The following is a 14,325-nucleotide window of genomic DNA, read 5'->3' as shown; positions in this document are numbered from 1 at the left end:
ATATCACTCTTTTCTACCTCCACATCTTGTCCCACTGGAGGGTGTTCAGGGGCAACACACATGGAGCTGTCCTCTCCTCTGATAACAATGCCTTCTTCTGGAATACCTCCTGAAGGACTGCCTGAGGTTCTTCTTGAGGAGGTGTCACTCTTTTCAGAAATATGCCCATGGAAGTTTGCTTGGTTTCTTTTTATCATCATAGATTTGCTTGTAAGCAGATAATGTACCCTGAGCATTCCTCTTTATTAATGAAACCTTTTCATGTTAGCTTCCATTTTCAACCTTTTTAAGGAGCTTGTTGAGGTCTGCAAAAGCTTCTGCTAAACCCTTCACTGTGCATTTTCATGGGGCGGGGGCGTCTTCTTTTTCTTCTCCTACAGTTTTTTCTGTTGTCTCTTCTTCAGCTACGCATTCCTGTTCCAATTCCAATGACTCATTAGTCAATTTCCCAGGGACCACCTCCAGAAGCTCCTAAATGTATGTCATCCTTAGATTAAAGTTGTTTGCCATCTCAACCACAGTCTATTGTTGATTATTGCAGCCTCCACATCCTTGGAAAATCCTTTGAAGTCATGGATGAACCTCTTGAGTGTCTTCTTCCAGATGCCATTCATACACTCCTTAGTGACATCACCCCAAGCCCATGCAAGGTTCTTGATGCAGTCATAGATCTGTAATTGTTTTAGAACCGCATTAGTGTCTTCTCAGTGTCTTCCTCAGCTGCAGCAACAGCCTGGGCAAAGGTCCTCTCCAAAGGCCTTAGAAGTTGCTATAACTCCTTGACCCATTAGTTGATCAAAAAGGTAGTATTTGGAAGGAGAAACACCACTTCGATGTTGGGATGAAGATCACCAATAAAAGGAGGATGTCCAGGAGCATTATCAACAATAAGCAAAATCTTGAAAGGTATGCTATTCTCCAGACAGTATTTCTCCATATCATTGGCATGGCAATTCAGGAGAGCATGTTGGAAGAGGAGCTGAGTCATCCATGACTTCTTATTGCTCCTGTAGTAGACTGGCTGCATGTGCTTACTGATAAGCTTAAAGGCCTTGGTGTTCTCATTGTGCTAGATTACAATGGGTTTCCATGTGTAGCCTGCAACCCTGCCCCTAAGCAAGACTATTATTTTGTCCTTAAAACTTTGAAACCTGTCACTGAATTGGCCTCCTTATGGATAAGAGTCCTTTCAGGCATCCATTCCCAAAATAAAGAAGTTTCATCTACATTAAATATTTGCTCTGGCAAGTAATTTTCCTCCACAATAAGCTTATCCAGTTTCCAAAAATTCTTTACCTGCCTTCACCTCAGCACTCAAAGACTCACCACTTACTTTCATATCATGTAATGAATAACAAGTCTTGAATCGTTTAAACCACCCAGACTAGAGGTAAATTCAATATCGTAGTAGGGTACAGCCTTTTTCTTACAACACTGCAGAAAAACATTTTGCTTTGGCTATGATCATGGTGTTGAGGGACATGCTTCTGGGTCTGGTCTTCAATCCAGGTCATTATAAGTTTCTCCATGTCTTACATAGGCCCTTCTCCAATTTTTGTTAGTCTAACGCCTTCAATGAAGCTGATCCTTTAACAGCTCTGTCACTTTGTTCTTATTCTTCAAGATCGTAGCTGTGGTGGAACTGGACATGCCTGAGTGGTGAGCAGTAACTACCACTGATTTTTCACCTTCATAGTCCTTTATCACCATGTATGGCCTCTTACTGGTAACATTAGCAGTGGATTTTATACTTAGGGGCCATGATAAACAAAACAACATGAGATTAAATCAAGTACAAGAGAAAATGATGCAATCAAGAGATGCAGCAAACATGGGACGTATGAAGCTGCTACCAGTGTAACATGGCATACTGTTTTACAGCAAACCTTTTTTTTTAAATAAGTAGAAATAGTACACTCTAACATTATGATAAATGGTGTAGTAAATACATAAACCAGCAATGTAGATGTTTATTGTATTATGTGCTATACATAATTGTGTATGCTATACTTTTACAGGACTGGCAGTGCAGGTTTGTTTATATCAGAGCATCACCACAAACAAGTGAATAATGCACTGTGCTATGAGGTACAATGGCTATGATGTCACCAGGCAACAGGAATTTTTCAGCTCCATTTATAATCTTATGGGATATAATCTCAGCGTCGTATATGCGGTCTGTTGTTAACTGAAATGTCATCATGCGGTACATGACTGTATTTAGAAACAGTTATGTCTGTCCCTAAGAGTAGAATCACACAAAACAGCTTTCAGTGATGTTAAGGAAAGTCTTTAAATTCAACCTTAAAATAGGTCATCTTAATCATCCTAACTTAGAATATTTCTGGGTTATTTTCAAAACTAATGCTATCATTATGAAAAACTTTAAGAGCAATAATATTTTAAATTTAGTAGCTGAAGGGAACCAGGCTTGCTAGTATATAAAGACTTACCACCTTAAGTGATTTTTGTGGTTTTAATACCTTCCCCCAATAGCCCAATCTTATCTGTAAAATGGTTACAAATACATGAGAATTTTATAAGAGTTGTTTTTGTAAAATGCTTTGGGGAAAAATATATTTAGGGCATTTTTTAAACTCCTTAAAACCCTACTTCCTATCAGTAAAATTCTGAATTTATCAGTTGCCTGCTTACTCTCACTCAACTTGGCCAAGAGGACAGAACATACCATAGGCTCATAGTGTAAACAATAAGTAATCTTAAAACCTTTAATACAGTCATTTGCATTCACCTCTGTCTGGGAGGAGGAGGATCTAGCTTATTTTATTGGCACACAGGAGAGCAATTCTACAGCCTAAGTTCCACTTTTGCTTCCAATCCCTTCGGTTCAATGGCAAGATTTTCCTTCTTTTTTTTTAATCCTCACCAGAGCATATTCTTTTCCATTGACTTTTTTTTTTTTTTTTTTAAGAGAGAGTAGAAGGGAGGGAGACGGATACATTGATTGGTTGCCTCCCGTACATGCCCCAACTAGGGCCAGGGATCGAACCTACAACCCAAGTACGTGCCCTTGATTGGGAATCAAATCTTTGACCATTTGGTGCACAGGCCGACACTCTAACCACTGAGCCACACTGGCCAGGGCCAGTGGCATGTTTTTCTTATTCTAGAGTAGCACTGTCCAATAGAAATTTCCATGATAATGGAAATATTTTATATTTGCACTGTGCAATATGGTAGTCACTAGCCACATGGTGCTATTGAGCACCTGAAATGTGGTCGGCGTGACTGAAGAACTTAACTTTTAACTTAATCTAAATTAAATTTAAATAGCAGCATGTGGCTAGTTGTTACCATTTCGTGGTTTCATGACTTACATGTAAGTCTTTTATCCATTTTGAGTTTATTCTTGTGTATGGTGTAAGTTGGTGGTCTAGTTTCATTTTTTTGCATATACCTCTCCAATTTTCCCAGCACCATTTATTGAAGAGACTGTCATTATTCCTTTGTATGCTGTTGCCTCCTTTGTCAAATATTGAGTGTAATGGCTTGGGTCAATTTTGGGGTTCTCTGTTCTGTTCCATTGATCTATATGCTTGTTCTTGTGCCAGTACCAGGCTCTTTTAGTGGTTACCATTTTGAATAGTGCAACAGAGATCCCAGAATGCCACAGTCAACAAAATATATCAAGTCTTATCTGGTTCCTGTCAAACTGGGCTTGAGTTAGAACCATACTTGGCTAGCCCTTTCCCCACCCAAAAGCCAGGCAATATATATGAAGGGACACAGAGCCAGGAATATGCAAACTTTTTCTGTAAAGGGTCAGATAGTAAATATTTTAGGCTTTGTGGGCCAATAAGCCAAAAGGTTCCAGTTGCAACTATTCAATCCTGCTGGTGTAGCACATAAGTAGCCACAGACAATCTGTAAAGGAACTTGTGTAGCTGTGTTCCAATAAAACTTTTATTTATGAACACTGAAATTAGAATTTCATATAATTACCATGTGTCATAAAATATTACTCCCTTTTAGACTTTTTTCAACCATTTAAAAATGTAAAAACTATTTTTAGTTCTCAGGCCATACAAAAACAGACAGTGGGGGCAAACCATCAGCCTGGTTTGCAAACTTCTGAAATACATGAAAGGTCAGAGAGCACAGGAAGATACTCAACACTATTAGTCATCAAGCAAGTACAAACTAAAACCACAATTAGATCCCATAAGAATGGCAATATCAAAAGTTGGTGAAGATATGGAGCACCTGGAACTCTCATACAGTGCTAGTTAGAAAGTAAAATGGTACAATCACTTTGGAAAATGGACAGTTTCTTTAAAAAGTTAAACATACCATAGAACCCAGCCATTCTACTTCTAGATACTTAACTCAAGAGAAGTTAAAATTTATGTCCAAAGACTTGCATATGGATATTTACAGTTGCTTTACTCGGTGACTAAAAACTAGAAACAACTCAAATATCCCTAAAGGGTGAATGGATATATAAAATGTGGTACATCCATACAACGGACTACTACTACTCGGCAATAAAAAAATAACCAACTACTGATACTATGCAACAACCTGAATGATTTCCAAAATCACTGCATTGAGTAAAAGAAGTAAAAAATAAGAGCACATGGTAAATCCATTTTATAAAATTCCAGGAAATGCAGACTAATTTACAGTGACATAAAGCATACTGGGGTTGCTTGGGGCTGAGAGAGGGATAGATTGCAGAGTTAGGAGAAAGTGTTCTGTATTTTTATAGTTGTGAAGGAGTCACAGGTGTATATTTGTCCAATTGTATGCTTTAAATGGATGCAGTTTACTGTACACACAAAGATGATTCTGCTGGCATCAGTTATCCATAACAATCCCTATGAATTTACTTTTATAAGTGCTATTTAAATTTGAGGAGCTGGGTAAGGGGGAATAAACAAGAAGTTGGTCTGAAGTCTCACACTATCACTGCTGATGGGAAGTGTGCCTCTGGGACCTCTAGCGCACAGTGAGAGTAACCAAATCAAAGAGCTTGGAATAGACAGGTTGCAGGAGTTCTGTGGATTGAAACCTTTCTTGTTCAAAACATTGTGATCTCCCTATTTGGAATGTAGATTTTTAAGTTAGACTACAATGTAGAATTCCAAGAACTAGGAAATAATCCTTTACATTATAGCAAGTTTTCATTTGTAACACCTTTTATTTTATTTTATATTATTTTTTAAATTCTCACCCGAGGATATTTTTGCCATTGCTTCTCAGAGAGAGTGGAAGGGAGAGAGGGAGAGAGACACACACACACACATTGACTGGTTGCCTCCCACTCGAGCCCCGACCGGAATCGAGCCTACAACCAAGGTACGTGCTCTTGGCCGGAATCGGACCTGGGACCCTTCCTTCAGTCCGCAGGCTGACGCTTTAACCACTAAGCCAAACCAGCCAGGGCATAATGTCCTTATTTTAAATACAACCTGTTGCTCAAGTTCAATTTAAAGTTTTTTGTTATAGGTCTTATGAAGGCTTGAAGAAACTTGCTCAGCTCTGGAACAATAGGTTAAAATATTAACAGTAGGGAAAACAAGGTTCCATTTTCCAGTAGGTTTTAATTATTCTTCTAAATTCTTGGGTATGCACTAGACTAGTTTTTGATAAAACTGTATAGGATTCCTCAGGATCAATGACAAGCTGACCAAAAAAAAAATCATCTACTAACACAAAACAAATAATATTCTAAAGAATCTGTGGCTATACATTGGATAAAACAAAGATGAATTTATTTTTCACCAAGAAGAGATATGTGAAATACAGGTCTGGCTTCCCAGATTCTTTTTTAAATCCTTACCCGAGGATATGTTTATTGATTGAGATAGAGATAGAGAGAGAGACATCAATGTGAGAAACATTGATCAGTCACCTCCCATATGTTCCCCGTCCAGGGATCAAAGCCAGGATAGAAGCCGTAACCTAGGTATGGGTTCTAGAAACCCTGACAAGAAATAGAACCCACAACCTTTTTGGTATACTGGGAGGATGATCCAACTAACTGAGCCACCCAGCCAGGGCCCTAGATTCTTTTCAGAGCAAACTGTTACAGGTTCCCAGTCAAATATCATGCTTGACTTCATTTTATTTTTAAATATGTCTTCATTGATTTCAGAGAAAGGAAGGGAGAAGGAGAGAGAGAGAAACATCAATGATGAGAGTAATTGATCAGCTGCCTCCTGCACGCCCCCTACTGGGGGTCAAGCCCGCAACCTGGGCATGTGCTCTGACTGGGAATCAAACTGTGATCTCCAGGATCATAGGTCAATGCTCAACCACTGAGCCACGCCCGCTGGGCTCATGCTTGACTTTAGGCAATGTCTTTTTGGAAGACAGAAAGAAAACACCAAAATTCAGGAGTCAGTAGAAGTGAACAAGGTTAAAAAAACTGAGCTTTGAAATGATTTTTGCCAAATTTATGATGCATGCTTTTAAAACTCTGCAAGCAATTCTAAATAGAATTAGAAAAAAAATCCTAAAAAACAAACAAACAAAAAACCCCTGCTTTTCTTTTTCTAGTCTTTAATATACCTCTTTTAACTATGCAGTTGACTTAAACTTTAGGGCAAATGTCTAGCATAATTTAATTCTTTCCGAGACCACACACTTTAAATATAATTTATCATACAATTACAGATGAATCAGCATTTGTGTCCAACACAAATGTGAACACTTAAAAAATTAGAAGGCCACCACAGCTATAAGATCATAGCTTCCAGAAGGAGTACAAGGGATATTTCATTAATTTAGTTGTCTTCAGAGATATTTAAAGAAATCAATTTTGATTGTTTTCCAGGGACTCTTTGAGAATCATTTTTCAGTATATACTAGCATCAGTATCTTACTAACATCAATTTCTTACCCAAAAGAAATCTTTCACTGCTTATATGTGGGGCAGAGGAAGGCATATTTAAGAGATGAAATAGAAATATTAGTATGAGCGTAAATACTTCAGAAAAATTTACGAAAATGTACATATGAATAGAGAACACTGGTTTATCTGGGAGAGGGGTAAGGATAACAACTGGAAATCCCAACCAGAATGTTGGAAACATTAAGGGACCTACCAGGCCACCTTATCCAGGCTCAAAGACTAAATGAACCACCCAATTAAATGGCATAACACATTTAAAGGGTTTAGCGTGGTGCCTGGCTAACAGGTGCTCAATAAATGTTGGTTATCTCCCTTTCTCCTACCCCCAATCAATTCCCAAGGCAGTAAGTTTTACAATAATCACCACCACAATCATCACCTAAATCTCCCAACAGTTCTCCAGTCTTCCAGAGACACAAGGTCCTTTTATCCATCTACTTCAAGGAAAATCTCATTACTATTATCTCAACAATACCAACCTTCTAGAGTTGTTATGAGCATTAAATGAGATCATGTAAAGCAGCAAGCAGCTAAAAGGTCAATAAATGCTAGCATGAAGTTTCCAATTCTGCCTTCTGTCAAACACATCCTTTCTATTTAAGGTGTGTGTGTGTGTGAAAGAGAGAGAGAAAGAGAGAGAGAGCGCGCATGCGCGCGTGTACATGCATGAAGGTGTATGAAGGGTGAAGAGCCAGGTATGCAAATATCAGACATAGGACTCAGTTTCTGATAATTGCCCTCCTTTCCTCAAGATTTTGATATGCTCCTTGGGTACCAATCTCATTCCACTGAGAATTCCCTGCTATAGTGAATCACTACAAATGAGGCATGAACTGAGATGTATTGGAATGGGGGGAAAAGGTAATGGGAGTACTAGTCCCCTCATTAGCAAACATGTTGACAAAACCATAATCTCATTATAAATCCACAACTCAATAACCCAGGCTTGTTATTAAATCCCCAATTAAAAGGCAAAGCTCCTGAAAACAGGACATCACATCTTGTACTTCCTCCAATGTGTTGGCATAACACTAAGAACAGGACATTAGTAGATGCTTAATAGTCACTATTTATTATCCCCAATAATTCAATTTTTAAAAATTCAATCTACATGTAATTGTCCAGAAACACATATTGTGACCCTCAACTAGCGTTTCATATAGGTCAAAGGAGGAACACTTGTAAATCAGTTTCTGAATAAAGTGTAGTGAGCATTTTCATCTAAAAACGAATATATCTTTAAACTCCAGTTCTGAAGTCCACGAATGGCCTGAAATTGTAGACAGATTATTTAGTAGGTATGCTTTTCCTCCCTGGAGAGCACATAGCTTCTATCATATTCTAAAAAAACAAACACCCAACCAAATTTCCCTAATAAAGGTAGCTAAAGAATCACTGCCCTATACTGCCTCTTCCCTGGCTTTGAAGTTTGAGCTCTCATGTTCAAGTTCAAGCCTTACTCAACTTGACTTCTAGCATATTAAAAATCAAATGACAGGATAGTAGTTACCCTTAGGAAGGTGTACAATTAGTTGTTGAGAGGGGGACTTGTGAGGCACTGATAATATTGTGGATTTGGATGTGGTTACAAAAGAGTGTTCACTTTGGAAAATTCATCAAGCTGAACACTTAAGATTTTTGTATTTGAAGGTATATTTCAATAAAAGATTTAAAAAAAGTAACAAAGACAGGTCACCATACAAAGCAGACTTCAATGTGTAATGTAAGAGAGTCCTTAAAAATTAAAAGCCCACGTGGTGAAGACCTGAAACATCTGGGCAACGTGAGGCACTAAGGCCCTTAGTCCAAGAGCCTGCAAGTAACTGAGGCCTGCCAATGACCACACAAGCAAGTGTGAAAGCAGATTCTCTAGTCTCAGTGAAGCCTTGAGGTTGATTGCAGCGCCAGCTGAGAGCCTAACTACAAATGAAAGACCATGAACTAGAACCCTCAAGATAAGCCACTCTCAGATTCCTGACAGAAAATATGTGAGATAATATATGCTTTGTGTTTTTAAAAAAAGATGAAATTTCTAAACATTATCTTCCTTAACATATATTGAAGTAGCCTCAATAGTTGTACCTATAAAGACATTAGCTTATTGGTTGAAATTGGCAACTCTCCCTTCTTGAAAGGCTGTAGTGCAATGTTGCTTTCAAAACCCAACAGAGAAAAAAGAAAATATAGCTGGTGATTATGAACATTAATTTCTGGATCAAATGGAAGCTAATTTATCTGTAAGATACAGAACAGGGAGTTTCTCAATGCTTCTTTCTCCTACCTCCATCTACATTAGAGATTCTATTAGAATAATATGCTTTGTGTTTTATTGCACAAGTGTTTGAATGATACCACATGCAATATACGTCCCTTAACTTTTCCAGAGGCTTTTCTCACAGGAGAAAATAAAGTCAGAGTTATCAAGTAAATGTAAACATATTTTTGTATAAATCCACAGAAGAGGTAATGGGTGCAGTGAGGGAATGCAGTTATTCCAGTGTCATCCAACACAAATGTAGCATGTTTTGAAATATTAGTTCTTGTATCTGTTTGTACTTCTGAAGCCTGCTCAAAGACAGCATCAAAATCTGACACTTCAGCAGTCTGGCTCCAGTGTCTTTTCTCAGCTCTGAATCCTCTGCAGTGCCCAGCACAGCAAAGGGCCTTGCACACATTAAGCATTATGGTATTAGTTTAACTGGGCGGGGGGGGGGGGGGGTCACAGAAATTACTGTATTTTCGATTTAAAATTCTCAAAAGTTGTACAGAACCCCCTTCTCAAAATGGACCACCCATAGCTGTTATTTTCTTGCATATTTTTAAAAGCTAGAAAAGACGACTACCAATTTTGCTGTAATCAGGCTAAATTTTTGCACTGTTAAATTTTAACCTGCCAGTTGTAATGATTCTTCATGGTTCCCTAGAGTTACACTGCTGGTCAATGTTTAATTATTTCACATTAAATTTAAAACAAAGTATGATTATTTGAAAATAGTATTTTCTGTTATTACATAGTCATAATGCAGAGCCCAGTAATAATACTTTAAGATTCTGTGGAAGGCCCGGGATAACAACAAAATAAACCCAACAAAACCCCAGGATTATCATTCATTTATATTATAATTAGTACATATTTAATGTTATAAGTTAAATAATGTGCTTGTATATAATTATAATACATACATCCCTCCTTTTCTCAAGATCCTGGTCACCAGCTAGCACGACTAAAGGTAACATTTGGTCTTTCCTCATCTCTTCCATTACCACTGTATTCTAAGAGCTGTCTTCATCTTTTTGCAATAACTAGCCAGCAAGCAAAGACACTGAATCCTCATCATCTTCATCTAACTTTAGATATACATTAAAAAAAAAAAAAGGAGGAGCATTTGTTTTATGAAGATAAATACAAGTGAGGTTTTATTTATTTATATGTCAGTGCTCTGTAACCTCTGCTTCATTATTGGGTGTTAGATATAAGCCAAGGCCAGGAATAAATAACTATGCCCTGGCCGGTGTGGACCAGTGGTTAGAGCGTCCGACTGCATAAGGAAGGGTCCCAGGTTCAATCCCCGGTCAAGGGCATGTACCTGGGTTGCAGGTTTGGTCAGGCCTGTGGGGGAGGCAAACAATAGATGGGTCTCTCTCACATGGATGTTTCTTTCTCTCCACCTTCCCCCTCCCTCCCTTCCACTCTCTAAAAATCAATGGAAAAAATATCCTTGGGTGAGGATCAACACCACCACAAAGGATAAAAAACCCCATCACAATAAGAAGTTGCTTACAGCCACTCCTCTAAAGAAGCTTGATTACGACACCGACAAAGCTAAAAAACAAGTCATATATCATTACTTTTTCATTACTGTTTTGTGACACTTAAATCTTCCATAAAACACATACCCAAAGAGATGCTCAGGACTTCAGCCTGAGAATCATATGAAACTTTCTTTGTGTCAATTAAAAAATAAAACCAAAACCCCCAAAACTGCTCACCCTGGTGGTTCAGAAAAGGACTCAACTACTTAGTACTACATATGAAACTTTCAACTAATCACTGTCTTGAATTTGTAACAGACTCCTTTTTATTACTGTTTGAAGTGTTTTGAGAAAAGGATTCCCTTCAATGCATTTCATATTTGTCTCTAGTTCTTTCATTTATTTAGTCATTTCATACAGGGAAAGTGTTTCTTGAGGTTTTCTGCTACACTGTTTAAATACCATGTGTAAGTCTGTGAGTATACAATACTAAAAATAATTTAGTGGTCTAACAAAGAAAAGCAATATGCCTGATTTTCTTTAAAGAGAAAAAAATTCTCTCACAAACTTATCCTACTGCTATAAAGATCACTCATTTAGGCAGTAACATACTACAGCTCTTAAAAGTAAAATAAAACAGACTGGCACACTCCCCTTTGTTTTGAAAGTTAGTAAGTTCTTACTTTGGTAGATTTTTATTTTGGGGTGAGTGGAAGAAAAATATCATCTTACTAAAAATAATGTAGACCCTCCTTTGAGACAAAAATTCTAGGAAGATTGCACCCTGGCCGGTGTGGCTCCACTGGTTGGAGCATCCTCCCATACTGAAAGGTGGTGGGTACGATTCCAGGTCAGGGCACATACCCAGGTTGCTGGCTCGATCCCGTTGGGGCAAGCGTGGGAGGCAACAGATCAACGTTTCTCTCTCACATGGATGTTTCTCTCTCTCTCCCCCTTCCTCTCTCTAAACATAAATTAAAAAAAATATAATGCTAGGAAGATTGCTTTGATGCACCTTGACTTTCCTCTGGTGAGGAACGACAACCTTTTTGGTTCAAAATGTGGGATAGATCACATTAAGAGATACTTCTTTACAGGAGATAGAACAGATGTATAGTCATAAAAGTACACAGACTTCCTCTGAATTACCCTTTGAAAAGATACCCTCAACCAGAAAGGCTATCTATTCAAAGCATGTTCTGAAACACTCATGGACACTATTCCCCTGCCCCCTACCACCAGCAGATAAGAGCACCAGTACCAAAGTCAAAGGCTTTTGGTCCACTTAGTCTTACCTTAAGTAAATCAGTTCAGTGCTTTGGTTTGTTCCTTTAGAATGACAGAAGTAATTCGTGCCTACCTACTCTTTCAAGATGGAAGAATTTTTAAAAATCACATAAAATCTTTCACACTTCTTAAGAAATGGCTGCTATAAAAACTCAAGATGCTTCACATTATTATCATCATCACTTTGTATCAAGTTCTTAATTAAGCCATGATACTGGCTTTAAAACACAAATCTTGAGGTCTTCCATCTGTACAATTTTTGATGTAATTCTGTTCTAATAACTAGTCCTTCACACTCCAAAGACTTACTCTACTCATCCCTGGCCTGAAAATTTATTCAGTTCCTCTCTCCCAATCAAAGAAACTGGTAGAAGTCATACCACTCCTGTTTCCTGTAGACATCACATTAGGTGTAAAATTATTCCTTTTTACTCGAGGAATACTATATATAATATGCACAATAAAGCAATATTTGTTATGCTCTCCACTTTCCACAACACAAAACCTGCGCAGTTACCTAGAAAATCCGAAGGTTTCTGATAATAGATGTGTGTCAATAACTGTCATAAAAATACCAGATCTAAGGCACGGAAGAAAAACTTTATGGAGTTTGCAAGAAATAACGCTGAACTCCAGGTTTGGTACGGGATGTCCCTTCCGAGGGCCTGTGCCCCGTCTGTGAGGGAAAGTGGCCTGGGCCCCACGCACGCCCCTGGCAGCTCTCGAACGGAATCAAGACCCTCCAGAGCTACGTCTGCACCCAACATAGCACCTCTCATGACAGACACACCCCCCTCCACCCCGCGTTTCATAGGAGGTGTGGGCACTCAACGACTTCACTGTGGATAGGGGCACCGGAGGGAGGGCGGGCCCAGGCCTGAGCACCCATTTTGGAGGATTGGGGAGCTCGGCCTTGTAGGCTGTGCGATGAGAAGTGTGGGAGTGAAGGGCGCATCCACGAGAGGGGAGGCCGGAAAGGGGTCTCTTGTATTCGGGGGCATGAGAAGGAAGGCGGCGGAAAGACTCCGCAGAGCGAGGCTTAACAGTGCGAGGTTCTCTTTTTGTTATTGGTTCAGGGCTGGCGGGTGTAATGGGGAAGTCACCTCAGGACCGAGACGGCACGGGGGTCTCCCTCCGTCCCGCGTCGCGGGGGCACCGAGGACTCGCGGGAGGCCTCCCTCGGGCGGGAAGACAGTGACTGCGGAGCGCGATCGGCCGTGCGCGCCAGGGCGCCGATTCCCAAACCCCCAGCCCGGAGCCAGAGGCGTGGGACCGGGTGGGAGGGGATGGAGGAGGCCCCCGGCCCCGGGAGGCGGGAAAGGCCCCGGAGCTCCGGGACGGGCGGCGGCTCGGGCCCGGAGCGGCGACGGCACGGGCCCAGTGAGCCCCGAGCCGGCTGAGCTCCAGGGGCCGCGCGAGCCCCACTCCCCACTCTGCGCGGCCGCCCCCTCCCCCGCCGCTCCTCTCACCTGCACATGATCCGCCATTTTGCTCCATTCATGCTCCTCTCCGGCCCCCTCCCCCCCAGCGCGCACCTCGGCCGGGCCGCCGCCGCTGCCGCCGCCGTCGCCGCTGCGCCTGCGCGCTGGGGGCCCGTCGCTACGCTGGTGGCGTAGTGCGGCCCGGCTGCGCAGGCTCCGGCGGCCGGCCGGTGGTTGGAGAATGCGCAGCGCCGCTGGGACGCCGTAAAGGCGCGGGCAACGTCAGCCTCCGGAGCCGTCGGGGGCGGGGGTTTGGGGGGGCGGTGCGGGCCCGGGAGCGCGGAGGGAGGGGGCCGGGAACAAAGCTTTGTTTACATGGGTTTAAAGGGGCCGTGTGCTCGCGCCGGCGGGCGCTGGAGCTGGAGCTGGCGCTCCCTGAGCGCGGTGAGGACTCCCGGAGAGACCCGGACCTGACCCCGCCCAGAACCCCTCACCTGGCGGACTCCTCGCTTCAGAGCGTCCCCGTCTTATCTTGGCCCTGGACGCCCCTCGTCCCCGCCGCCGGCCGCGGCTGTGACACCCCACCCCCGAGGGGCCTGCAGCTGCGCCCACCGCCCACAGCCCCACTTAGGATGCTGTGTTCTTGACTTTACAAGCCGGCTGCAGAGTTTATGCCTGCGTCTTCCTAGCTCTCTGCTCCAGTCGGAAAGCCATTGCTCTCTGATCCTGGGTTTTACCAGCAACCCGTATAGTGATCTTGTTTTCATCTCTGCCCTTTTCTCCTCTTTCATAAACACTCATGGAAATAGCCGCCATAAAGTGGCGATAATAGATACATGCAGCAGGCACAGTTTCAATCTTCCCAAATAGATGGTACTCCTAATCAGTCCTCTAGGCTGCCTCCCGAGAGGGGTCAGATGCTGGGAAGTGGGGTTGGAGGGAGACCAAGAGGTTTTTAGGACCTCTGGGCTCAGTCTGAGTGGGAAA

The 14,325-nt window shown here is 41.5% G+C and overlaps 1 protein-coding gene across 1 annotated transcript in view; it reads right to left on the bottom strand.

Moving 5' to 3' along the window:
* Positions 1–13,493, bottom strand: part of XPO7 (exportin 7) — a 76,892-nt gene extending 63,399 nt beyond the window's left edge. The window contains exon 1 of the mRNA XM_081136884.1: positions 13,387–13,493. Coding sequence (XP_080993010.1) covers positions 13,387–13,404 — 18 coding nt within the window. The 5' untranslated portion in view covers positions 13,405–13,493. The remainder of the gene's footprint in view (positions 1–13,386) is intronic.
* Between the last annotated feature and the right edge of the window lie 832 nt (positions 13,494–14,325).

This window comes from Miniopterus schreibersii, assembly GCF_964146895.1.
Source record: "Miniopterus schreibersii genome assembly, chromosome: 4".
Classification (NCBI taxonomy): domain Eukaryota; kingdom Metazoa; phylum Chordata; class Mammalia; order Chiroptera; family Miniopteridae; genus Miniopterus; species Miniopterus schreibersii.
This window is presented reverse-complemented; position numbering and strand designations above follow the sequence as displayed.